This window comes from Nomascus leucogenys, chromosome 3, assembly GCF_006542625.1.
Source record: "Nomascus leucogenys isolate Asia chromosome 3, Asia_NLE_v1, whole genome shotgun sequence".
Lineage (NCBI taxonomy): Eukaryota > Metazoa > Chordata > Mammalia > Primates > Hylobatidae > Nomascus > Nomascus leucogenys.
Window position 1 is genome coordinate 29,834,925 of NC_044383.1, and position 27,698 is coordinate 29,862,622.

Consider the following 27,698-nt stretch of genomic DNA (forward strand, 5'->3'; position numbering starts at 1 on the left):
TTGGGCTGTACATTTGCAGTTGCTAATTGGTCCCAGACCAGATCAAATCATGGACATCCCTCCACAGAAACGGGCTAGGCTTCATTCTCAGTGCTCTGGAGCTGGGCTGTAAGTCTGGTTTGCATCAAGGCCATTTTCTTGTTGAAAGGAGCAAGGCTAATAGAGGACAGAAGCACCCACTGGGAAGGCGATTTTGGAAGCCTCAGACATTGGTGGGCCTTGTGAGCTGAGCAGACAGAAGGCAGCCCAAGATGACCTCCGGATGGGTGGGACTGGTTGGGCCAGAGCATTGCGCTGGGTGTGTAGCGAGAGTTCCCACGCGGTGTCTGTGGTGATGATTCCACTCCTCCATCAAGGGTGAGCATGGTGGGAGGGCCTGAGCCCCTGGGTCCCCTCAGTCTGGGCTGACCCAGGGGAAGCTGGAAGCAGTTGCTAGCCTCTAGCGAGCCTTCATAGACGCCTACCATCTGCCTGAAATGTCTGGAGACAGGGGAAATAGAATCCATGGGTTTTTAAAATCCAGAAGGAAGAGAAACTCCACCCGTGAAACATAACCCCAAGTAAAGCGTTTGGAAGCGGGATGTTTAATTGCCAAACTTTTCTTGAGACCCAGCTGCCGGGTAATGTTATCTTGACTGCTCCTGAGGCCAGAGGAGAGTCTATCTGGGCCCCCAATGCAGGCTTGTAAACAGAGTTGGCTTTCTTGGATGACCTCTGCCCTGTCCCCCTTCCCTGTCACCTGTTCTTTCTCTGCGGTTTCTCTCTGAAGTTTCTGAAGTTTCCAGTGCTGGCAAGGCCAGCTCAGGGAGACTTAAGAAGCTCTGGTGTTGAGGTAGGGAGCTAGGCATGGGCTGGGGTGGAATTTTGTGTGTCCATAACCTGTCTGGAGTGATAATCTAGAATGTCCAAGGTTTGGAAGAAAGCAGACGAGAGAGAGGGGTCTGGAGATTGTCCTCGTATCTCTGGGCTTATCTCCAGGGAGGTCTCTTGCTATTTCCTCAACCCAAGATTTAGACTCTGTCCAGGGCGGTAGGCTGAGGGGCCTCTGGCAAATCCCCGAAGTTTGGGAGAACCTGCGAATGGGGCTCGCTTCCCCATCCCTCACACTGAGACACATTCATGGCTGCTCAGGGCATAGAAAGTGGGGTGCAAGATGTTAACAGGAACAATCCTTTGCCAAACAAGGAAAGAACTGCTTTTTGGGGGGAAGCGTGGCTGTATCCTAGCCAGGTGGCTGTGGCCGACAAGGGCCACAAAGACAGCTCTCTGTCAGCTCTTCCCTCCGGCTGGCTCTCCAGCGGGGTGTTTCTTTAGTATGGTTTTAGGCCAAGGGTTGAACAGAGATGACTTCGTGTGAATTTTCAACTTTTATTTTTAAAATAGAGACAGAGCCTCACTATGTTGTCCAGGCCAGTCTCAAATTCCTGGGCTCCAGCGATCCTCCTGCCTTGGCTTCCCAAAGTGCTGGGATTACAGGCATGAGCCACTGCGCCCTGCCCTTTTATTTTTAAAATAGAGACAGAGCCTCACTATGTTGTGCAGACCAGTCTCAAACTCCCAGGCTCAAGTGGTCCTCCTGCCTTGGCCTCCCAAAGTGCTGGGATTACAGGCATGAGCCACCATGCCCTGCCAGTTTTCAACATTTCTGAAGAGTAGAGGGCAAAGAACTTTTCCGAGGGGGGATGCTCTGGTCACGTGCAGAGTAGTGCTAGGCTAGGCTGGGAAGTGGGACATCTGGGTTCCTGTCCCAGCTATGCCACCAATGGATGTGAGCACACTCCGGTGATAACCATGTTTGCATCAGTACTGGCAGCCCTGACGGTGTGTCCTTTGTATAGAGAAGGAGTCTGAAGGCCTGAGCGGCTGGGCTGGGGTCTTGCAGCCAATAAGGAGGGTGCTGCACCCACATGTGGCTGACTCCAGAGTCTGCTGCTTCCTACCTGGCCATGCCCCTTCCTTGGCAAATCACCACCCTGGCCCCTGGGTTTCTCCTCTGCTAAAGGAGAGGCCTCCCTGGATCCTCCCAGCTGCCAGGGGCTGTGAGCCTGTGATTGATTCTCTCTGGGAGGTGAAGGGAAGCCTAATTGCTAGTGGGATGGAGGATGTGTGTTAAGCCTCAGTTAAGCCCTTCCCCTGGGCTCCGCTTGGTTGGTTCTGGAGAAAGGCCGATGTCTAATGTCCTGCAGGCGAGTGCAGCCGTCTCTCCAGGGGCGGATTGGCCACTTGGGCCTCCTCACATTTAGCTCCTGGGGTGGAGGTCAGAGAGACAGCACCTGGTGCGGGCTCAGCCTCTGCTCCTGCCCCAGGACCTGTGGGAAGCAGAGATGCAGGTGGGAGGGGAGATGGAGCTAGGAGTCAGCAGGGGGACCCAGGTAGGTTATAACCCCCAGGAAAATCCCACAGCATTGAGTTTGAGGGGGTCCTCAGCGTCAGTCAGTTTTGTAGCATTCCTAACTATTTGCTTCTGTCTGGGCCCCCAGTTCTGTGTCTTCTTGGTCTCGGGCTCTCGGAGTCGCCTTTGTTCCTGGATATTCCTCTAGGTGCACTCCCTCAGCAAGCACACCGCAGGCTTCTCAGACCACCCACACCTTTATTTAAAAAGATGGTGTCAACCGGCCACATGCGGTGGCTCATGCCTATAATCCCAGCACTTTGGGAGGCCGAGGCAGGCAGATCACGAGGTCAGAAGATCGAGACCATCCTGGCTAACACGGTGAAACCCTGTCCCTACTAAAAAATACAAAAAATTAGCCAGGCGTGGTGGCGGGCACCTGTAGTCCCAGCTGCTTGGGAGGCTGAGGCAGGACAATGGCGTGAACCCGGGAGGCAGAGGTCGCAATGAGCCGAGATCACGCCACTGCACTCCAGCCTGGTCGACAGAGACGGACTCCGTCTCAAAAAAAAAAAAAAAAAAAGATGATGTCAACCAAAAATAAAATTTGAAGGCCCCCAGCAACCATCTGAATACACTCCCTCCTCAGCCCGGGCACCCTAATATTGAACCTGAAAGACTGGTTCAGGCCATGACAGGAAGTGGGGATCAGCCATGATTCATTATACTCCCGCAGCATCAATATCAGTGCAGACCTAAGATCTGATAAGAAACATTTACAATCTGTTCTCTCTGAAGCCTGATGCCTGGAGGCTTCATTTGCATGATAAAACCTTGATCTCCACAAACCCTTACTTAATCCAGACACTCCTTTCCAATGGTAGGAACTCTTTCAACCAATTGCCAATCAGAGTGTGTTTAAATCCACCTATGACCTGGAAGCCCCTCGTCCCCTGCTTAGAGTTGTCTCACCATTCCAGATGGAACCAATGTAAATCTTATGTGTATTGATTGATGTATTTCCCTAAAATGTATAACACAAGCTGTACCCCATCCACCTTGGGCACATGTCATCAGGACCTCCTGAAGCTGTATCGCAGGTGTGTCCTTTACCTTGGCAAAACACACTTTCTGAACTGATTGAGACTTGTTTCAGATACTTTTTGGTTGACAGTGTCATTCAGTCCTGATCAAAGTAGTTCAATTTAGATAAATTTACACACAGGGAGATAGTCCAGTTCAGTTAAGAGCATAGGTATTAGAACTCAGCTAGACCTGGGTTCAAATCTTTTGCTCTGTAATTTATTAGCTGTATAACTTCAGGTAAGTTACTTAGCTTCCCTGAGCCTCACCTTCTTCTTGTACAATATGGGAATAACAGTGGTAGCTACCTCATTGGGCTGAAGACTAAATGAGCTAATGCATGCATATACATGCTTTATGCTATACTGGTAACTAGTTACGTTTAGTTGCTTAAACATTAGGTAACATTAAGTTATCAAAATGGTTTTACAATGTATCATGTGATACCTATTTACATATGATGTAAAGCAAAGCATACCCCCATTTATTATAATAATAGCCAATAGTCTATTTTGAGCTGATGAAGATAGGGGTGGCCTTTTACCTTATGTTCTGTATCAGGGTCACATGTCATAAATGCCCCATCTCTGGGTGGCAGCACTCAGGCCTGTTTGCTTTGGCTTTATGGCCCTCTCCTTGGTCGCGTTTCAGAAAAAACTCGCCACGGCATGAGGCTGCCTCTGTGTCATAGAGATAGGAAGGGAGAAGAGACTGGATTCAGCTCATTTTCTTGTGTATTACCTGAGCAGCCAAGCACAAAGCCTCACCACGCCTGCGGCAAACCCTGTTCCAGGCACCTGGGAGGTGGGCCAGTCTGATGGCAAAGTGTCTAAATGCCACTTCTCTTTGCTAACGTTCCTCCTTCTCATCATGGCCCAGGTGCCTGACCTCACTGGCTATTTTGTTCTTACTGGTAGAATCCCCCCAGCCCCAACCCCACAGACCTACAGGACACAGTGACTGTAGGTCAGAGACCCCAGAATCTGAATTTTTATGAAGCCCTCCCCTGGCCCCAGGTGATCCTAAAGGGCGCCCTGGCCTGGGAACCACCACTGAGGACCTACAGCCATTGCCTCTCTCCTGAGGAAGGAAGGGAGGCAGAGGTCTCACCTGTGTCTTGTCAGTGTCCTCCCTTAACTGTCCTTCTGGAGACACCCCTGCAGGTGTCCCTCCCAGGGAGAAGTTCAACAGAATAGCCCTGAGGCTGTGGGAGGGCACCCATTCCTCTAACTCAGGCCTCTCCCAGGAGAGACAGAAATAGTGGGAAGAGCAGGCCAGATTGTGTGTACCGGGGGCTTTCTCTCCTTCTCCAAGGATTCCTAAGTCAGTTCAGCCTTCCAGAGTGGCATGAGCTCTTGCAGAGCCTGATGGAGACTTGGGAACCGGGGTGACAGCCTGGCCCTGAGATGCCTTCATTGTGAGGCTCCCAAAGAGAAAAGTTTTCCAGTCTCCCATGTGCTAACGCCTCTTCTTCAAATCCGTTTCTCATCCAGAAGACCAGTGTGTTTGTTCAACATAGCAAAGTGTTTTCTGAGCACCTGCTCTGTGCCAGGCACTGAGCAAAGACAGGGATGCTGAGATGAATCACACATCTCTGAGCACTTCTGGTCCCCTGAAAGGCATTTCAGAGTGAGTTCTAAGGATCCACTGTAGCAAAATAAGCTGGGGTTTGTTAAAAGTGTAAACATCCGAGCCCTCAAAACCCAGGTCTGCAGAATTTCAGAGAGCGGGGTCCACCTGCAATTTTGGAAGGCCTCTTGTAGAGTCTCATTCACTCTAAAGTTTGTGAACCAGTGGAAATTAGCTATCTAAAAAGGCCAGGCATGGTGGCTCATGCCTGTAATCCCAGCACTTTGGAAGGCCAAGGCAGGTAGATCATCTGAGGTCAGGAGTTCGAGACCAGTCTGGCCAACATGGCAAAACCCCGTCTCTACTAAAAATACAAAAATTAGCCAGGCATGGTGGCAGGCGCCTGTAATCCCAGCTACTCGGGAGGCTGAGTCAGGAGAATTGCTTGAACCAGGGAGGTGGAGGTTGCGGTGAACCGAGATCACGCCACTACACTCTAGCCTGGGCGACAGAATGAGACTCTGTCTCAAAAACAAACAAACAAAAATGTAATAACCTCAATTTTATGTTTATTGTATGAAATATATACAAATAAAAGGAAGGAAATTAAAACCACTCATTCCGATCCTACTTTCCTAAGATAATCATTGTTGGCATTTGATGAAATATCCCTCTAGGGGTGTGTGTGTGTGTGTGTGTGTGTGTGTGCATTTAGACATATATTGTAGCATCTATATGGTAACTGATACTGTGCTAGCCCCTAGGGACAGATGAGATAAGAAAAAGAGTGGTCCTGCCATATGGAACACCTGCAGTCATGTTACATGATGCCTGGCACAGACAGCTTGAAATCCAGCCTTGCTCACCTGCTCTTACCTTTTTCCCACAGGTATACATAATCAATGTGACCTGGTCTGACTCCACCTCCCAGACCATCTACCGGAGGTACAGCAAGTTCTTTGACCTGCAGGTGAGTTGGTCAGAGCTCGGACAGTGGCCCGAGTTTCTCTGGTGGGCTGGCCTCTCTCATACCCTCGCTTATCCAGGGAGCCCCCAACAGAGCTGTCAGGGTCAGAGTCCAGGTGGGAGCAGAGGGACAGAGGAGGGAAGCTCGAAGGTGGAGCTGGGCTCATCTCAATCTTGCATACTGCAGGCAGACACTCGGGGCTTTGTTGGCCTTCTCCGATGGTCTTAACAGTCATGCTCTGTCACCCTCCCTTGCCTGCAGGGTAGGAAACTGTGGTGGAGAGGTGGGAGGATGGCGGGAGGTGCTGTGTGCCTGAACAGACGTGTGTCTATAAACATCCAGGGTGAGACAGAAGCCACCACATCATTGCAGGCAAAGAAAGCAAACACACAGGGAAGACTGAAACAGAAAATAAGCAATTTTTTCAACTACAGGCACAAACTAGGCATACATACCACAGTGTCTGTCTAACCGAATGAGGCACTTGCCACCCAGTTTGTACGTGTACGTGGTAGGTGTGTGTCTCTAAGACACAAAGGCATGTTCACAAGGGAATGGTAGTATGGGTCCCACAGCTACCCCTGCAGACACCCCCTTGGTGCCAGCTAAGTTAGGCCTCTTTGGGTTGCAAGTGATTGTTTTACACTTGCACTGGCTTAGACACAAAGGAGACGTGATTGGAACGAGGGACCAGGGAAGCCTGTGCAACCGACCACATGGTGAGAAGGGCAGTGAGGCAGAGGCTTCAGGAATGCCTGAAACCAGTATCTGCTCTCCCTCTGTCTTGTCTCTGCTTCCCTCTGGCACTGCCCTCAGCCTCTGTTACCTCACACCCTGAGGAATATGGCTGTCAGCAGCTCTAGAATTTTATATCTTTTGGCTCCCAACAGAGGGGAGATTGACTGTTTCCCAGTTCCAAGTTGAAAAATCCCAGGGACGATTTTGACTGGTCTGGCTTGGGTCAGGTGCCCTCTCTGGACCAATCAGTATGACTGGGAGTTGAGGGTCTTTTAGCACGGACATGGCCACTAGGGAGCCCACCTCTGTGGATCACAGGCAAGTACTGGAGAAGGGAGAATCAGTGTGAGTTGAGCAGCAGCCCTTTCAGGTAGAGCCAAGATGTTCTAGATTCCTCTCGGGGCTGTGAGCCTGGTTTAGGCCAATAAGAATGCAAAGAGACACCCACTTCTACCCTCACAGCCAGGGTCCACTCCTTTCTTGGCAGGCCTTTGGTTGTCAGTCATCTTGGAGAGGTCATCTTGGGTGCCATGTGCTTGCCCCCAATACCTGATTCTATCTCATTGTCCTCATTGCCCTACCTATGAGACAAGCCAAGGGTGAGCTAGCTTCCTGTATTACAAATCCTCTCTTAATCCAACAATGTGGGATTGAATATCCCATTGAATATGGGATTGAAAGCCACTCCTTACTCTCCAGCCTTCTTCCTCTTCCCTCCTCTATTCATGTCCAGTCTCCTTAATTCCGGTGTAATCTGGTGGGGTTTGCTGATACCCCATCAATGGGTGCAGTGTGCTGGACAGGAAGTGATAACTCAGCTGGGGAGAGGGAACCCTGAAAGGACTCATTGATGAGCTGGAGGGGCCTGAAAGCCAGTGGAAACTTCCAAATCAGACTTTTCTTCCCCCTCTTCCCTTATGGTCCCCCACCCCCCCTGCATTGCAGAATCTCAGGAGAAAGGAATGCTGCTCCCCCCCCACCACCTCCCTTGCCTGGAGGGCTCATTCCCTGTGTGTGGAAAGGGGACACGCAAGCAGGGAGCAGCTAGTGCAGTGTGCTGGCCCTAGCTTGGCAATGGCCATGAGCTTGGCCAGGCTTGGCCATGTGGGTCATTGCTGACCTGTAGACGCAGTTTGGGAAGGGGTTGGAATTGTTCTTTGGAAATTAACTTATGAGCCAAGCATAGCATCTTTACGAACCCATTTTACCTGCCATGGTGAGTTTTAGCGGCGTTCATTTTGAAAAGCAACTCCGGACAGGCTTCTTCACTTCTCTAGGCTTGCTTTCCTCATCTGTAGTGTGAAGGTTCGAATTGCCTGCCCGGTAGGGTTGTTAGGAGGAACGAATGAGTGAATCCACGTTTCTCCCAACACTTAGTTCCCTAGTGAGTTGCCTGGTGTTGCCAGGTTGCAGGGATGTTGGGCTGCATGGCTGGGGGGCATCTAGTGGCTGGAGACCCACTCACTGATGTTGCTCTGTGGCTTCCCTCACTTGGCATCACTCTGTGGTGAGCTCCCTGTGCCCAGTCCCTGCCGGCATATTCAGAGCCAGGTAGGCCTCAGGCTCCTCTCTGAAGCTGTCCTGGGGGGCAGGGTGGGAGCCCGTTGGGAGCTGGGGTGTGGCCCAGGGGCAGCTCTCGGAAATGTTTTGCTCTTTTCCTTTTTGGCTGACCCTGAGAATCCCAGGCTCACCAGGCCCGCCTCCAGGGAGCTGCTCCCGGGGTTTCACCAACTCATGGTTCTAAGCCTCCTGGGGGCCATAGACCCCTCTGTGAATCTGATGGAAGCCCTCTCCCCAGGAAAAGAGTGGATACATACAATTTTACTTACAGTGGCAAGTGTTCACAGACCCCCTGTGGACCCCCAGTGAAGAACTAGCCAGGTGTGATGGTGTGCCTGTAGTTCCAGCTATTCAGGAAGCTGACGTGGGATGATCACTTGAGCCTGGCAGGTCGTGGCTGCAGTGAGCTATGATTGCACCACTGCACTCCAGCCTGGGTGACAGAGTGAGACCCTGTCTCAAAAAAAAAAAGGAACTGCTGAGCTAAACCAGTTTAGGTCATGAATCATACATTCACACCCGATACTACTTGGGCAGCATTTGGGGGTCTATTCGGATAACAACAGGAGGCCTGGACACCCCTTTGATAGACTCCTGGTTCCCCCCTGTACAAGTTGGTTCCCTGCACCCCGGTGTGGGTCTCCCCATACGTCCCCTCCCTTATGTCTCCCTCTTCAGATGTTTTCCTTTGTTCCCGAAGGCCAGGCACCCACGAGGCGGCCTTAGGTTCCCACCTCTGTCGCACAGCCCGGGAACCACGTGCAAAGCGATCCCAAGTGGTCCCTGACCCTCTCTGATCGTGAGTTGAGGGCCGTGGGGTATGTGCAGATCCAGTTTCATTCGAAACAGCACATGGACCCTCTGTTTCTCCCTCTGAGGGCACACAGAGAGATGGACACTTGCACCCTGCCCTTCACACTCTGCAGCCATGAGGCCAGGAAGCACTTGAAGGGTGCTCTGTCATCTGAACAGAAACCCCACACTCTTCGGTTTTTCCATTTCTCTCCACAGCAGCTTCCACGTCAGCACAGCCCTTCCCCACCCCCTCACCCCCACACTCCCCAACTTCTCCCAAATTCTAAGATCTGAAGCAGAGCGTTTGTCTGGTTATTATCTTCAAAACTCCTGCCTGGACCTAACTGCCCTGCATGTGAAGCTCTCAGTAGATCCTTGGAAATGAACAGTCTCAGGCACACACCAGCCCTGAGAACAGCAAGCGGGAGGAAGCCAAGAGCCTGAGGCTTGTCCTTGGAGAAGGTTCATTGTCCCTTTGGGGTGACTCATGGCATTAAGGACAGGGTACTTAGAATTCTGGTGGTGCATTGAGGAGCTGTTCACAGGGAATGGGGAAAGTCAGAGGGTTGGGAGAGACGGCGAGAACCCCCGCCCCGATCACCTAGTAACTGCTCATTCCACGCTTTTTGAAGCCTTAGGACTGTGCAGAGCAGAGCCATTTATCTCAGCGTCCCCTTCCCATCCCACCACCCACCTTCTTCACTCACAGCTTACCTGCTACCTGTGAGGCCCTGGATTAGGGTTGCCAGATAAATATGAGATGCCAGATTAAATTTACATTTCAGATAAACAGCAAATGGTTTTTTAAGAATAAGTGTGGGCACTGGGTGTGGTGGCTCATGCCTATAATCCCAGCACTTTGAGAGGCCAAGGTGGGAGAATTGCTTGAGTTCAGTAGTTCAAGACCAGCCTGGGCAATGTGGCAAGATCCCGTCTCTACAAAAAATAAAAAAAATTAGCCGAGTGTGGTGGCATGCGCCTGTAGTTCCAGCTACTCAGGAGGCTGAGCTGGGATAATTGCTTGAGGCCAGGGAGATCCAGGCTTCAGTGAGCTGTGATTGCCTCACTGCACTGCAGCCCGGGCAACCAGAGTAAGACCCTACCTCGAAAAAAAAAAAGATGTTCCAAACATTGCATGGCATATACTTACACTAAAAAAAGTTATTTGTTGTTTATCTGAAATTCAAATTTAATTGTGCATCCTGTATTTTCACTTGTTAAATCTGGGAGCCCCAGCCTGGCTGAGTGTGAGAGGAAAGGGTGGAAGTAGAAAGATGGTAGTCCAGGCTGGCTCCAGGTAAGAGTGGATGGGCCTGTGCTAAGGCCCCCCAGGCAGCAGCTTTTGTACAGAGCAGAAGTGGCGCAGGCTGAGGAACACACTTTTGAGAAGGACAAGGTCTCTTCCTGCCAGGAATCTACATCTCGTGGGGAAGGCAAACTTGGAAACAGTTAAGTCCACTGTAGATGAAATAAATACTAGATTGAGGTACAAGCAACATGCTATGAGATGAAGAGGAAGGAAGCAGCATTCTTGGGAGAGGGAACAAAGAAGATATCCATATGGTCTCTCTCTCTCTTTTTTTTTTTTTACATTTATTTATTTAGTTTTTAGAGACAGGGTCTCGCTGTGTCACCCAGGCTGGAGTGCAGTGATGTGATCATGGCTCACTGAAGCCTCGACCTCCCAGGTTCAAGAGATTTTCCAGCCTGACCCTTCCAAGTAGCTGGGATCACAGATGCATGCCACCATGACTAGCTAATTTTTTTTTTATTTTTTGTAGAGACAGGGTCCCACTATGTTGCTCAGGCTGGTCTCAAACTCCTGGGCTCAAGTGATCCTCCCGCCTCAGTCTTCCAAAGTATTGGGATTACAGGCATGAGCCACCACACCCAGCCCCCATATGGTCTTAATTAGTGACAGCGGCCTAGGGTGACATAGCCAAACACCTACACTCTAGTTTGGGGGTATTTGGTTGTTTTTTGAGAATCCTTATCAGGATAAAGTATGTCTCTAATTTCCTTCTTTCCTTCCTTCCTTCCTTCCTTCCTTCCTTCCTCCCTCCCTCCCTCCCTCCCTCCCTTCCTTCCTTCCTTCCTTCCTTCTATCCTCCCTCTCTCCCTTTATCCCTCCCTTCCTTCTTTCCTTCCTCCCATCCTTCCAATATTAAGTGTCTGCCTTGTACATCCAGGCGGTATGCCAGCTCTGGGACACATTGATGATCCAAAGCAGATCTGGTTTCTGCCTTTATGGGTCTCACAGCTTAGTGAGGGAAGACAGATTTTAGTTAAAAAACAAAAACAAACAATATTGTTTTACACCATTCCAGATGTAACAAAGGAAGGTGCCATAGACATCTTATAGGGAAACCTTATACTCTGGGATCAGGGCAGGCTTCCTGAAGAAGTAAGTTTTATCTGACACATCAGTGAGTTATTTTATCTTATTTTACTTTTGAGATGAGAGACTCTTTTGTGTTTCTAATGAAAGCCAAAGACTCTCTCCCCAGACAAGTGCATGAATGTGCATCTATAATTCTAATAACCTTTTTGGTTATTCATACCCCACCTGAAATCCATCCATGAGCATCAGGATAATGCCCTCTGCTCTTCCCCAGACCTTCTTCTCTCCCCATATCTCCTGCCATGAGCCTTCAGACCCAGGCTCACACACAGGGGCTGCCCACTCAGAACTCCCAGGTACGGAGGCTTTAAAGCTGTACTGTCCAATGCGGTGGCCACTAGCCACCTGTGGCTATTTAAAGTTAATTAAAAATTTTTGAAATTAAATTTTAAAAATTAAACAAAATAAAAGTAAATGTTTAGTTCCTTGGTTGCACTTGCTAGATCACAAGTACTCAGTGGCGGCCGTGGCTAGTGGTTGTGTATTGGGCAGATATAGAACATTTCTATTATCACAGAAAATTCTATTAGACTGGTAGTTTAGACAACTTTGAACACACAACAGACTTGAGCTGGCTTTCTGGCCACCCTACAGTGATCTGTCACCTCCCAGCCCCTTCCCGGGTTGCCCCCTGAAGTCTTCTAGGGCCCTGGCAAGAAGAGGGAGATTATTCTCCTGCATAGTTTGCCCATCCTTAGAGCATTTCAGCTCAGCAGCTATTCCAAACAGTTCTTCTGGAAACCAGGTCAGTTTCCCAAGAGGGCTTCTAAGAGCCTTTCAGATGTCAAATTAAGAACAGGGAAGAGGTGAAGCTCTTAGCCTCCAAGTGGAAATTGGTTTCTTCTAAAAATAACTCACCACTCAGCCCTATCTGACCAGGAAAAGGACCTGTCCCAGGGGAAGCTGACCAGGACAGGGCCTAATGTCGAGGCCCATTTGGTGATTAAGGGCCTGGGTTGCTTGGAGGTGCAGTTGAGGTGGGAGGAGGGGTGGCAGATGCCCTTTTCAGTTGCTTTCTCACCGGTGGCTGGACCACGTTTCCAGCCTTTGTCTGTTTCCTTGCACAGCTCCTTCCTGGTCCCACTGAGGAGGGGCCGGAAGGCTCTCTGAAGCCCTGGCTCCATGGACGACTGTTTCACAACCTGACCTACAAGGCACTGGGCTACAGTAATTGCTCTGCAAACACCGACTCCACTGTGCTGCTGGTGCTTTAGTCTGAACTCTGGCCAGCGAGTGCACAGGGTCAATATTTGATCAGAGCTGGGAGAGGCCCTTTATTTTCCCCCGCACCACTTGGAAGATAGAGTTAAGAGGGTTGTTCAGGTTTGCTCATTGGCACTGAAGGACTTAACCTATTTTGACAAGCTTTTCTCTCTCTTCCTTATTCATCTCTCCAGACTCTCCACCCATGCACCCCACCCCAGGGTCACATTCACTTTCCAGATCTCCAACAGCCCACCTCATGATGGGTGAAAAAATTATAATTCCTGAATCACTCATAACCAGCCTTGGAATGAATGTGTATGTGCGTGTGGATGTGTACTGATGTCACTTATGGAGCTTTATGGGATTATTGCATTTTCAGAGTTAGAGGAGTTCTTATTCCGAGTGCCTCACTTTGCAGGTAACAAACTGTGTTAATTTTTCTATTCATTAAATTTATATAAGCTTTCATTTGGTTTAATATCCAGAGCAGGCCTCAGCTGAGATCAACCTGGGGTGATCCCAGTGTGTGCCAAGAACCAACCTGAAAGCAGAAAAGAGGAGGAAATGTCTCTTCCGCAGGCACTCTGCCTTTTAATCATTGAGGGAATTTGTTTGAGATCACTGACCCTAGACTACAGCGTTGGGGCCACAGCCTGGGGAGGTAACCTGCTAAGTTCTAAGAATGATCTTGTACCAAGGATTGCAGAGAGCTCCAGCACATCTGGTGTGGCAGTGCCAGCTTCAGAATGTGCTGAGCATGGGTCATTGTGAATCCTCACATGCCCTAGACAGAGGAGAACATCAGCCTTGACTGAGGTCATTCACTGGTCCCAGGCAGGCACAGACAGCCTCATGTTGTTTGCAATGGCAAAAATGGGAAACAGCCTAAAAGACCATCCATACAGAGTCGCTAAGTCAACTGTGGTATTCTCACAGCACTTAGTACAACAGTCAAAGCAAATGAGACTGATCCATGGGTGGATCTCCAAGAAACATTCTGAACAAGCAATGCAAGTTTCAAAACAGTATTTATAGTATGATAATAATTATATTAAAAAAACTCCAACAACAAGGTATATATTTTGCAGGCACACATCCAGCATATGAATGTAAATGTTTTTTAATCTAGAAGGCTGTACTCCAGATTGGTATCCGAGTCATCTCTAGATGGGGGTTAGGGATATCAGTGGGAGGAAGGACTTGATAAAGTGGGAACCTTATCTTAATGTTTTACGCTTTTAGAAAAGGAGAATGCATTCATATATTATTTGCAACATTAATATTGAATAGTTAAAAGAGACACCTATGGGGGGAGCTAGGGTTGGTGGGAAGTCAAAAATAAAATATGTCTTTCCTGATCATTATGGTATAATGGGACAGAAAGCACAGGTGAAAAAAGTAAACATAAGAACATGTCTAACAAGGAAAACATGAAACTCATTATAAAAATCACATTACCTCATATTTCCTGGACCATCATTCTAGATCATTCCTGTGGAATGTAAACTGGTTAGATCCCATTACCACCAACCCCAGGGACCTGTCCAAATTATCTTGTCCAACTGGAATCTTGTATTCAGATATTACTCAAAATCTGCGAACTACATATTGAGGCAGGAAGCACTTGGGCGGGGGTTCTTGTGTCATGACGAAACTGTACTCAGAGTTGTGTGTTGCTGGGGCACAGTGGCTAAGGGCATGCACTCCGGGGCCAGGGCGCTTGGGTTTCAAGAGCAGCCCCAGCACTTACTGTCTAAGCTTTGATGAGTGATTTAACCTCTCTGTGCTTGATTTCTCATCTGTATAATGGGTGTATAGTAATAACTGCCTCACTGGGTAACAGGAAAAATGAAATGAAACCGTTCATATAAAGAAAGCCCTTAATATAGGCCTGGCACAGAGACTCTAGACAGGGAAGCTGAAATGTCACCAATTAGGCCCTCAGAAGCTTAAAACTCCAAAAAGCCAGAGAGCCCCACTCCATCTAGAGACAGAAGTTTCTTCCTGCGCCCCGTTAATATAGGCATCACTTTCACCAAATAGCTCGGTCTGCCTCCAGGGGAGAGAGGCAGAAGGCAGTGTTAAAGGTTTTCTAGATAAATGCTTTTCACCTCCAAAGTTTAACTACAAACCTATTTCCCTTCCAACAATGCTGTTAGGAAAACATTGTTTTTTAAAAAGTAATTATTAGTTGACAGCTTTTCCTTGCTCCTGGAAAGAGGCATCTTTGATTCCTGAAGGAACACAGAAGGGTTCCAGGGGAGCCTTGTGGGGCTTCCATCGGCTCTTGGGGATTCCCTGGCTGGCTGCGCTCCACCTGGGAGCTGGCTGGGCTCCAGCGCCCCTTTCAACTTGTGCCTGTGGCCTGAGTATGAACTCCAGCTTCCTCCTGCCTCTCCTGAGTTCCCCTTTGGCAGATCCTGTTGGCAGGTGAGGGGGTTGTGGAATATTGGGAGAGGAAGACCAGGGTGAACTGGCACCTCTGGGCAGGCTCAGGATGGGAAAGCCAGTTACCACTGAGTTTGAATCCTGGGGTTACCTGCGGTCTGGCTGGAGGGTGTTGGGAAAAGTTTTGGTTGATCTTTTTTCCCCTTTAAGCAGATGGAGTTTGCAACTTCTCGTGCAGTTTCCCAACCTTGTGGGTTTAGGAAGACCCTTGTGCTTGTGGGGGCCTCTCAGGTCCAGAGCAACTCCGGACCTGGTTCCAAACAGATGGAGAGAGGTACGGAAGGAAGGTGGTGGCAGCGGGGATACAGCATCTGGGAGAGGTCTCTGCATATCTGTGCATAAAGGGAGATAAGACCCAGAGAGCTGAGCTCAGGCCCTGAGAACCACCGCCTCGGGGCCTGCCCTCAGGAGAACTTTCCACCCAGCCAGAGCCTGTGGACATCAAGAGAGCTGGGGAACTTGTGTGACACTGAAGCTGCTGGGAGTTGTCAGATATGCACCGTGCTGTAGGTGTGCGTGGGAAATCACACCTTTCCTATACAGATGAGGACTCGCTCTGTGAGCCTCATTTTGGATGGTTGTGTGCATTTGATCCAGGCCCAGGGTATTCACAGTGTTCACAGGGTGTTCGGCCAAATCCTGTTCCTAATGGACTCAAGGCCCTGTCAGATCAGACCCTCATTTGTGCAGTGGAAAATCAAAAGCCATCTCTGCCCTTTGCTGCACCCCCAGCCTCTCCATGGGGTCAATGTGGGATTTTCATACAGTGGGGGAAGCTCTTTTGTAAACTGGGGAAAATTGTAAGAAGCTGGAATGTCCTCTGGGTGTCAATCCTTGGCACTGTTCATTGGCTCTAAACTTCTGGGTGACGTCTTGTGAGTGTGAGTGCTAGGAGCCTTGGGGGCATCACTGCTCCCCCAATGACTGTCCAGCAGGGCTGAGAATGTCCCTTTCAGGGAGAGAAATCAGCTGTGTGCAAATAGCACAATATGGGAAGTACATGTTTGTCAACTGATGTTAACTATGTCCGCTGGGAAATCAGCGGTGGAATTATAAGTTTTCCAACCAGGAAGCCCTTAGAGATATCTAGCAGGATGACAAGTATCTGGCACTTATGTTGCCATCTCCCACTCATGCCTACAGCAGACATCACTAATTGATCATGGCATTCTCCTGTCCTGTACCCATGGCAGACATTGTTAATTGATTACGAGCCCAGACATGGTCTCAGAGTCTTTCTAAAAAACAAAACCAAGTATCTTTAGGAAGTCACTACCTATCAGTTGGCAATGGCACCTTGAGATGAAACTAAATGGTTGCCCTCTGATCTTGCCCATTTCCCTTATTTGACAGACAAGGAAATGAGGTCCCAAGCAGGGAGTGATTTGTCCAAGATCACAGCAAGTGACAGTAGGACTAGAACTCCAGTACTCTCGCTTCTAGCTCACTCCAGTCTGGGTTCTTAGCCTTCCGCTCAGAAGTCCTCTTTCTGGCCCGTAATCCCAGCACTTTGGGAGGCCGAGGCGGGCGGATCACGAGGTCGGGAGATTGAGCCCATCCTGGCTAACACATGAAACCCCGTCTCTACTAAAAATACAAAAAAAATTAGCCAGGGGTTATGGCGGGCGCCTGTAGTCCCAGCTACTCGGGAGGCTGAGGCAGGAGAATGGCGTGAACCCAGGAGGCGGAGGTTGCAGTGAGCTGAGATCGCGCCACTGCACTCCAGCCTGGGCGACAGAGCGAGACTCCATCTCTAAAAAAAAAAAAAAAAAAAGTCCTCTTTCTGTTTTTGGCTGATGAGGGCAGGAAGCTTCTGTTGCCTCACTGAGAGTGCCTGGAGGGAGTGGTGGGGAACCATTCACTCTAGAGAGAAGCTGCCTTTGCAGAGAGCTGAAGACTTCTCTCTAGATCCCAGAAAGGTCGCTGGTGGCTCCCTCCCAGGCTCAGCTGCTTCCTGGAGCTCAGCCCACATCTCCTGCCCACCGTCACCTGCCTCTCTCATTGTTGAATAATAAACCCCAGCTTTGCCGGGGCAGTGTCAGAGTCGGCTCACACCACCTGCATGACTGCTCAGAGCTGCACGCTTTGTTTTCCTGGTGTACAGTGTCATGTCAGGGTGTGTTTGGGTGTCACATCAGGGAGGCGTTGGAATGCAGTTGCTGCCTCTGCCACCTCCTTCCTCCTCTGCTCCTAGGCCCAAAGGTCCAACTTAGAAAATTCAGCTCTGCCCCTACTGGGCCCTCATCTTACCCCTCTTTGGATAACCAACAGGAAAGTTGTCTGGAAAGTGTGTTGGGTGACAGTGCCCCCCCCCCCCCGCAAACTGGAGAATAAAGGGAAGGAGGATCTTTGGTGGTGGCCAGGTGAGTGTTGTGTGTGCGTGTGCGTGTACGTATACACACCCTGTGAAGCTTCAGGTGTGACCAGGTCACTCTCTTCCTGCTGGAGGGAATTTCAAGTGCCTCCTGACACCTCTAGAGGAGCACTAGCTACGTGCCTGACTCCACGCATGGTGCTGGGGACCCTAAGGGGAAAATCCAGAGTCATCCTGGGTGAAAGAGCCCTCAGCTGGCAGAGCATGAGGGTAGAATGCACAGAACGGGTGTTGCCACGCTAAGTGGGCAGCCCGGGATGTAGACTTAGACTACCTGCATCTTGCCTGCATGCTGTGGGCATTCCCTTCAGCTTGTGGGGGCAGCTTCGATCTGGGGCCTGAAGGTCTTGACATCCTGGTCCTCCCACCCCCCCATCCTCCCCCACTGACGATGGCAGCAGCTGGTTTTGTTTTTGACTCTTTTGGAATGAGGCATGTGGGGAGTCTGGTAAGCTATGGGAGCCTGAGTTGTGGGCTTTTCTGAGGGAAGATATTTGTCCCTCTGGGAGGCAATCTGCCACCAGCGTGATGACCGGGAGATGTGAGCTGCATTGATTCCCTCATCGGCAGCCCCCGCCCCAGGCTGGACCTCAGCTTCCTGATGATTTTAGGGGCTGCCATCTCTGTGTCTCAGGGACACTAGTTTATTTTATTTTATTTTTTGAGACAGAGTCTTGCGCTGACACCCAGGCTGGAGTGCAGTGGTATGATCTCAGCTCACTGCAAGCTCCGCCTCCCGGGTTCAAGCGATTCTCCTGCCTCAGCCTCCCGAGTAGCTGGGGTTACAGGCACCTGCCACTATGCCCAGCTAATTTTTGTATTTTTAGTAGAGACGGGGTTTCTCCATGTTGGCCAGGCTGTTCTCGAGCTCCTGACCTCAGGTGATCTGCCTGCCTCAGCCTCCCAAAGTGCTGGGATTACAGGCGTGAGCCACCACACCCGGCCTCAGGGACACTAGTTTAGATTGGAACATTGTGGGAGTAGTTGGGATATTGGAGCTTTTTCCTTTATACCCTCAATTTAGCTGAAGCCAAGGAAAAAGATTTTAGATCTCCCAGAGACCTCCACAGATGGATGACATCAGGCTCTCCAAAGGACTTGTGGGAGTCCTGGTGCCAAATTCCCAACTTTCCAAGTAGGGCAGCATCCCCCAGAGATGGAAGGTTCAGGCTGTGTTATCAGCCAGACTTATTTGGGTTTTCACCTTGGCCTGCCCCTTTACCAGCTGTGTGAACCTGAGTTATCCTCCAGGAGTCCCCACCTTCCCATCTGCAAAATGGCTGTACTCGCAGAGCCTGTCCCATAGAGCTGTTGTGGGATGTGAAGATGAGCCTCAGGAAAGCCTTGCCATCATGCCTGGAGCAGCTATGAAGCATTATTATTATGAGATTGTTGGGGCTGCCTCTGGCACCCCTGGAGAGGGGAAGGGGTTCCGATCCTCCCTGTGAACACAATGCAGGCCCAGCCTGGATTAGGGGAACATTTTTCCTAGCCACAGAAGGGTCTTGGGTACCTCCAAGCGGCAGTAAATCAATGCTTTGGGGCTGGCGAGGAGACAGACCCCAAAGCCACCAGGGTTTGTCTCTATCTGCTAATTATGGAGCCTTGATCTGGTGCTCCGTAAACGAAGTGGCCAGTTCATCCATCCTGGCAGTCTTGTGCTCAGTGCTGGCTGGGGGGCTCTGGAAGAGCCCAGGAATGTGGTCCATTTAGATATACCTTGTTCAAAAAGCTTTCTTTGTTTGTTTTTTGCCAAACAGGAAGCATGAGGCTGGTGTTTGGGCTGGAGCTGAGATGCTGGCAGAGGGTCTTTGGGTGGGTGACAAGCTGGCCATTCTTCCTGCTGAGACAGTCCCGGCTGCACTTCCCGAGGGCAGCCCTGGTGGAGGCCAGCCTGCCTTGCTCCCTAGGGAGACAGGCTCGGGTTTTTTTTCTGGGTTTCCCAGGGCTTCACTGCTCATCTTGGAACCTTTGAGGAGGAATCCCCAGTGGGAGGAGGGTGGAGGGAAACCCCTCTGTGTGTGCCTGCCCCCACTCTATCCAGCAGTGCAACAGGGTGGGGACCAAGACAGAAGAGACTGGGCCAGGCAGTCTGGCAAAGTGCCAATGTTTTAAGAAAATTGTGTAGGAGGACTCCAAAGTGGGAGATTCTATCCATTGCTTTATATATATATTTGGTGCATATTGAGAAAAGTCTGCTGCTGCCTGAGTCTGGCAGTTGGGACAGTTTGGAATACCTGGGTTTCTTGGCTGTGTAGTCAAGAACCAGGGTGCGGGCTGGAGCCATGGGCCTGTGCCCTGGATGGGTGACAGAATCACCTGTGATCTGGGTTCACCTGCGAGCCAGGTTAAAAATGTATCCAGATTCCTGTTCCCCAGCAGCATCCTGAATCTGACTGTCTAGGGCTGGGTCCCTGTGTCTGGAGTTCAGACAGGCTTGATAAGTGAATCGGATGCAAAGCGGGACAGAACTGTGGAGTGTTGGGATAAGGAGACCCTAGGGCCAGAGGAGCTTCCTGTCACAGCTGCTGGTGATGCATGCAGGTGACCTCAGTCCCAGCGGCCAAGGGCTTCTCTCACCTCTGCACTTTCTCCTCAGCTCAGGAAGGGCAAGAAGGAAGGAAAGAACCTAGGAACAAACTTGACTTGCTCCTCTTGAGGCAGGGGAGGTTGGAGAGCAGTGGTGGCCCCTCAGGCTGGGGGGACTCTCTGTAGGAACCAGTGCTTTGTGTCAGGCCCTGTCCCACGTCCTTTCTATGATCACCCCTGAACTACTTACAGCCCACCCTGGGATGTAGGCACCACCACTCTCCCCCACTTTTAAAAATTTATTTTTATTTTCTATTTATTTTTTTAAGAGGTCTCACTCTATCACAAGGCTGGAGTGCAGTGGTACAATCATAGCTCATTGCAGCCTCACTCCTGAGTAGCTGGGAGTACAAGTGTGCACCACCATGCTGGACTAATTTTTTAATTTTTTGTAGAGATGGGGTGTCTCGCTATGTTGCCTGGACAGGTCTCAAACTCTTGGCCTTAAGTGATCTTCCTCCATTAGCCTCCTTAGTAGCTGGGATTAAAGGTGCAAGCCACCACCCCCCAACATTCCCCCTTTTTTTAAAAAAAGAGATGAGGGTACCCAGGTCACATAGGATGTCAAGGTCTCACCACAGGTAGGTGGAGGAGCCAGGATTCAGACTGGGCAGTCTGGTGCTGGAATCCATGCGCTAAGCTGTTCCTCTCTGCTGCCACTTTGATGTGCTGCAGAGCCAGCCTGGGAGGCCCTACACCTCGAGGAGGAGAGGAGTCCTTTCCCTTCCTTGCCAAGAAGGCTTCAGCTGTAGAGCAGAAGGGGCAGATGGGGGCTGGGCATAGAGAGAAATGGTCAGTTTCTGTATGTTCATTTCCTTTCTCTGCTCAGGAGTCTTGGATTCTCCCTGTGGTGTTCTCTCTCTGTCTCTCTTTCCTCATTTTCTCTATTTCTCTCTCTGTGTCTGTCTGAGGTCTCTGAGCCCATCTCTGGCTGTGGCTCTGTTTGTTCCTGTGACCTTTCCCTGAGCCTCCGTCTACGGTCTTATGTCAGCCTCCCCGGAGGCTTTTTCTCTCGCCCTGATTCTGTCTTTGCCAGTCTCGTCTGCATGTCTCATCCCAGGATGCGGCCGCATCCCAGGCAGGAGTCTGGGAGAAGGACAGGTGGAAGCCTGCTCTGGTCTGCATGGGAGTCTCCAGCTGGGACTAGTGAAGGCAGAAGCCCTTGCAGGGGAGGAAAGCTGCTTCCCCTCCTCAGGAGACTGTGGGGAAGTGGAGGCAGCTTTCCCGAGAGTGGCTCACGTATATGCACGCCTTTTGGAATCAGGTGGCAGTCTTGGCACCTGATGGGGAGGCTGTCCTGCCTCCTGTGGGCAGCTGTGATGGCCAGCCAATGCTCTGTCCTCCTCCAAGAAGAGCGGTGACTGCCTCCTCCCTTCCCTGGGCCATGCTGTGCCAGGGGGCCCTATGAGTACAAGGGGCTGGCAGTGGCCTCAGCCCTCACTCAGGCTACCCCCGGAGAGTGGGGTTCAGAGTCCCTGTGGGTGGGGTTAGGGGCACGGAGGGCAGGAGTCTTGGGCCAGCTCTTCCCCTTATCTGACTGGACGGAGGGTCCCCTGGGTCTCATCCGTCTGTTCCATTGCCTAATCCCTGCCCACCCCCGTGCTAGCTCTTCCTCTAAGGCCACACCTGTCCCATTGCTGTTCCTGCTAGAAATAGCTGAGCAGTGGGCAGGTGCCCAGGAAAGGGAGTGGCTCTTGTAGGGACAGGCTGGCCCCCAAGCTGTCAGCGATCCAGGTCAGGTAGGTGTCAGGAACAGGCTTGGGGCAGGGCTTTGCTCGCCCTTGAATATCTTCTATCAGTGAACAGCCGTTTTCTCTGGTCCAAGCCTTTGCCGTCAACTGGAAGGAAGGGTTGGGGGTGAGCACCTGATCACATTTGTTGAGCACCTGCTAAGGGCAAGTGTTGGTGTTCAGAGTGGGGCTGAGGGGCTGGAGACAGATGCAACCCGAGTTGACCTGCAGACTGGTTACCCATCTAAACAGACACGCCTAGTAGGCTGCCGCTCCCAGGTGTCTCTGTGTGTAAGCCACACGTGTGCCTCCACCTCAGTGTGTTCCAAACCCAGCTGCCATCTGGACCCCTCCCCACATCTTCCCCACTCCCTTCTTCTCCTTTTCCCCCTTCTCCCCTTCCTTCCTCATTCTTACTTCTCCTCCTCCTCCCCCACCTCCTCCCCTTTCTTTTCTTCTTCTTCCTCCTCCACCCCAGCAGACCCATCCTCCTACCTCCTCACTGCACCCCCTGAGTTTTTACTGGGACTGCCCTGCCCTCCAGCCAGCTGCTGCCAGTGCTTCTCTGTGCTGCAGCTTCTCTTCAGTGTTTATTTGTAATTATGAATGTTTTCAATCCTATAGAAAATAATATCACAGGCATGAGAGGACCTACTGCCCAGATTTAACACCTGTGAATATTTTGCCACATTTGTTTCAGATATGTCTTTTTTAAATAAATAAAATGGTGCAGATAGAAGAGGTGTCTCGTCAATGCTACATTCCCTTCCTCCTGCCTTGGGTCTGCGTGTAGGAGTGGAACTGGAGGTGGAGAAGGGCTGGGGTTCAGGTAGGCTGGGAAGGCGCTCCAGGCATGGGCATCCACGTGGGCAACGTGTGGGACAGGACCGCCTTGGGCATGCACAGAGGCTAGGGCAACCCCTGCTTCTGTGACCTCTTGGGGTCTGGAGTCCAGGAAGGGCGGGACCTGGAAAAGGGCAGGCCTGCACACAGGTGTCCCAGCAACCCCTGAGCAGCCAGCACCTTCTGTCCCTGCACTTCCTCCTCCTCCTGCACCTCATTCCAGGTGGGCAGCTCCCCCTGTTTGGAAGGAGCCCATCACCTGGGTCAGCAGCTGGGCTGCCACCTGGAGAAGTAGCCTGCAGCTGGGCACCAGGGTGGGCTTGGAAGACAGCAAGCTTTGCGGGGGTACTTTTCCTGTTGCATTTCCCAGGTCCCTGGCAGGAGGCAGTTTTTCCCCCAAGGAGAGCCTCATTAGAAGGGCTGGCAGCAGAGCCTGGGAAGCACAGGCTGCCCCAGGCGGCTCGCCTCACTGCGGGGGCTGCTTTACAAGGCTTCCCTGGCAACACTGCCCGAGGTTTATTTTTAGCTCTAGGGATTCCTCTCTTTTTCCATCTGGGCTCCACCTTGTTCTCCCCTTTTCCCACTGTGAAGGAACAATGGAAAGTCCTTGGCTTAAGGAGATTCCCAAAAGAAGTTACAGGAGACGTCTATGGGCAAAATAAATGCCTGACCTCAGTGACCAGGGAGGAAGCCATCCAAGCAGCAGATGCCAGCTTTGACACCTTCAGACCTGTACGGGGCACACCTGTGCCTGGGTCAGCTGCTATGTGCATCTAAGATGCCAAAAGGGATTCGAACCCAGTCGGGACCACCCCATACCTGGCCAGTCATGTCCCATATCCAGCCCAACAGCAAGTCAGCTCGTCCTCAGCTCATCTTCTCAGACTTCCCTCCAGAGACAGCCTGGATCTGCCCTCTCCCTCTGCATCGACTCTGCCCCCACCCTGGTCCAGCCCCGCACCGACCTGTCACCTGGGCAACTGAGACAGCCTCCTCAGGGGTCTCCACATTCTCACTGTCACCTCCTCTATAATCTAGTCTTCCCATGAATCAGAGCCCTCCTAAAACATAAACCCTATCCTAGCAGACCATGGCCTTGAACCTTTCTGAAGACTCCCTTTCTTTTTGGAATGAACTCCAAACTCCTGCCTGCCCCCAGGCCCTGGGTGATGGCCCTGCCTGCCCTTCCAGACCTGCCTCTGTCACCTTCCTGTCGCTTATTCTCAGCACCCCACCTCGCTCGCTTCACCTGCTTCTTGGGCACCAAGCGCAGTGATGCCAACAGGCCTTTGTCCTTGCTGTTCCCTCTGTGTGCAGTCCTTTCCCTCAGGTCCCCAAGGAGCTGACTTCTGGGCACTCAGCCTCAGCCCACATGGCACCTCTCACAGAATCAGAGAGCCCCCCCAGCCATGCATTCATGTACTCTTGGTCACTTTGTCACATTCTACTGTCTTCAAAACACTTATTGCAACCTATTATTATCCTTTTTTTTTTTTTGGAGAGATGGAGTCTCCCGGTGTTGCCCAGGTGTTGCCCAGGCTGAACTCCTGGGCTCAGGCCATCCTTCCACCTCAGCCTCCTAAAAGCTGGGATTACAGGGATGAGCCACCACGCCCAGCCCATTGTCTTCTTAACTATTGTTTACTATGTCATTCCTCACCTCCCTCCCCTTCTCCCCAGAATGTGAGCTTTCAGAGAGCAGGATCTTTCCTGCTCCACAGCTTCTGTTTTCCCAATGCCTAGAACAGTACCTGCCATATAGTGTGTGCTTGGGAAATCACTGTTGAATGAATAAATGAATGCATAGTGAGCTGCCGCTGGGTATGAAGGAATGGGAGAGAGAGGCCTGCTGTCCTCCTCCTCCGCTTTAAAGGCAAGTTTTATTTAGCTCCCATTCCTCCTCTTGTGTGCCCATCTTTGCCTATGGGCTAGATTTACTATTGGGATCCACTTGTTAAGGATTAGATGAAATCTTTATGGCAGAGAACAATGAGGGCTTCTCAAATTTTCATGTGCACATGAACTACTTAGCAATCTCGCTAAGAGATTCCGATTCAGCAGGTCCACCTGGGGTTTGAGACTTCGCTTTTCCATCAAGCTCTGAGATGATGTCAGTGCCACAGTCTGCCTTGAGTAGCACCGGCGTGGAACATTCGGAGGGTATGTTTGAAGTCCCTCTTCTCCATTCCTCTCTTCTTCCTCTTTCAGTCCCAGCGGGATCTTTCCCTTGTTAGGTCATAGCCCTTCGTGACCAGGTGGGGATCTGATCTGGTGAACTTGGGCTTTGTGAGGAGTCCTATTGCAGCCCTTCCCAGAGGCTGCCCAGGAATGGCGTGGGCTGCCTCGGAGAGGCAGTGGGTTCCCCTCATTGGTTCCTCTGAGCTTGAGGGTCATGTGTCGGGCGTGCTGATGCCCCTGTGGCAAGGAGGAGGCCCCTCCCTGCAATTCAGCTTTGTGTCTCTGTGTGCTTTCTACAAGCTTTGAAACCAGGATCTTGAGGTGTGGCTCATTCACCTAGAGTGACTTTCAGAGGCCATCTGGCAAGTCCTCCACCCTTCTCAGTCCTTCCGGGGGAAAGCATGGCATTCTAACCACTGTGCATGTGGGTTTGATAGGTAGGGCTGTGGGAAAGGAGTGATGGTTTAGCTCCAGCAATAGTTGAGTCATGTAGGGAATGTAATGCCTGACTTGATTGATCTAAGGATAGAACTGCAAGAGGAATCTACATTTTCTATTGCCTTCCCTCTTTTAGTTTGTTTCAATAGACCTTGATTGAGCTCCTCTGTATGAGTCAGGGCAGGCTAACTGCTGTATAACAAACTCAGTGGCTCAACATAATAAAGATTTATTTTCTGCACAGGTCCCAGACCAAAACAAGTCACTAGAGGGCTCCGCTCCAGGCAGTCATCAGGAACTCAGTCTCCCCCAGCTGGTGACCCCATCCTGCATGGAGTTTTACATCTAGCCAGCAGGCAAAGGAAGACAGAATATGAAGGATTGCAGGGAGATTCTGTGGGTTATGCCAAAGGGAGGGGTACATAACCCTGCTCAGGTGCCACTGGTCAGGATTTAGTTCCATGATTGTACCTCCCAGCAAGGGAGGCTGGGAAATGTATTCTAGTCATAGGTCCAGGTATGTGTTGGATACCATGATGGACAGTGAGAATATCAAGGCACAGACATGACTTTCAAGAAGCTCACAGGCATTTGGAAGGGAACAGTTTCATAAGCAAATCATTAAATCCAGTATGGTAAGCATAGTTCTAGAAGTGTGACCGATCTGCAGGAGTGATGGGGAGGAGGGAGCTGTGGAACAGCAGGTTACACCTGCGGAGACCTCAGGCAGGCCAGGCAGTGTGCCGGGATGGACAAGCAAGGGTGGCAGGGTGTGTGACTAGAGAGGTCAGTTGAGCAGAGGTCATGAATAGGCTCGTGTCCCACAGGCAGCAGAGAGCCAACAAAGGGTGTGAAGCCGGAGATGAAATCTGCAGATTGGGGAGCAAGTTGCAGCAATGTTAGAGACTGGTTCAAACTTAGCACTCTCCTTGCCTGGACCTTCAAAGAGGTTTCACATGTATCTCGGTCTCTCGTGCCAGGAAGTTTCTAACAGAGGAGGAAGGGGTGGCAGTGGGGAGGTGACTCTCCAAGTCACCTGGTGCAGGCAGTGCTTCTGGCCGGAGTTTGTTGGGCCTGCCTGACCATTGAGGGTTCCACTCAGGAGCACAGGGCCTGGATGGTGGCTTCCAGTGTCTTCAAGGATGCTTTCATTGCCCTCTCCTGAGTTCTAGGATGGCCCAGCCACTGTTACTTCCTGGGAAGGCCAAAGAGGCTGGTGCTGGTTCACAGCCCCAGGGCTCCATATTAACCAGGCAAGGCTGCAGGGAGGAGCTGAATTCTGCCCGCTTGACCCCAGCCTTCTGCAGTAGCCTACTCTTTTGCTTTTCCTTTTGACAAACTTTGGAGGAAGAAGGTTCTGAGACCTATGGGCACCTTGACCCATTTAGAATAGAGAAAAAAATGGGGAATGGAGATGCTTGGGGAAGGGAAGGAGGAAGGCAAGGATGTTAGACTGTCATTTAGAAGTGTTCCACTTGGCTTCCCTTTCCAGGAAGCCCATCAGGGTTGCACACTGGGGGCCCGCTGGAATCTCCTTGCCTTAAGCAGCAGCCTGGGCCCAGGCCCGCTGAGGGTCTGTTTTGGCTTCGTCTTTGCCAAAAAGTGCTCTCTTTGTCCCAGACTTCAGTCTGAATTTGCTCCCGTAGTGGCCAGGGCACTTGGGGTACCACAGTTCTAGGCCATTTGGAGGATGAGAATAATCAAGAACAACTGGGGCTAGGGGTGTGGTTCAGCCGGGAAAAGGTTAAAGCCGGTTGCCTTCCTTCCCCTTCCCCCTTCTTCAGGGCCTCCTCCTATTTTGGATAGTCCTTGGAGTTTGTGTGAGAGAGAAAAGTGTCAGGCAGCTTTGGGGAGAATTTCAAAAACCTGTGAGTGGTCTCTGGCAAGGCTAGGGGATGGCTAGAGACCCCCAGGAGGAAACAGAGTGACCACAGCCAGGAATCTGCCAGAAAACACCTCAAATCTGGGCAGACTTCCTTCTCTGCGGAGTGTCACCACCGGCGCCCTGGGCTGGTGCCAGGATTCCTCTGGCTGGCTGTCCCACACACAGATGTTTCTTTCACCACTCTCCATCCTCTGTACTGGCCAGATGTGTCTTCCTAGAATTCCACTTTCACAGTGCTCCTCCTCTGCTCAGCAGCCTCAGGGGCTCCCTATTGCCTGGAGGAGGAAGTCGGAATTCTTCCCCTATTTCAGATGACCCCTGCAGCCCTGCCCCTCACACTGCCCCATGTATACCCTCCCTGCTCCAGCACCGGGCTCCCCCAGCCCCCACACTTCCTAGGGACGAAAGGGAGGGAAGTTCACAAGCAGCCGGGGCTGGCACACTGGGGTATCAGGAGGATGCTAGGGTGTAGCTCCCATCCATAGTAAGAAGCCAGCCCCGCACGGTGCCTCATGCCAGGCGGGTGGATCGCTTGAGGTCAGGATTTCGAGACCAGCCTGGC

At 51.1% G+C, this 27,698-nt stretch overlaps 1 protein-coding gene across 3 annotated transcripts in view; it reads left to right on the plus strand.

The window, feature by feature from the left end:
- Window positions 1-27,698, plus strand: part of SH3PXD2A (SH3 and PX domains 2A) — a 257,237-nt gene that overhangs the window by 48,521 nt on the left and 181,018 nt on the right. For all 3 annotated transcript variants that reach the window (XM_030807435.1, XM_030807429.1, XM_030807433.1), the window contains exon 2: window positions 5,874-5,954. In XM_030807435.1, the coding sequence (XP_030663295.1) occupies window positions 5,874-5,954 (81 nt within the window). The remainder of the gene's footprint in view (window positions 1-5,873; window positions 5,955-27,698) is intronic.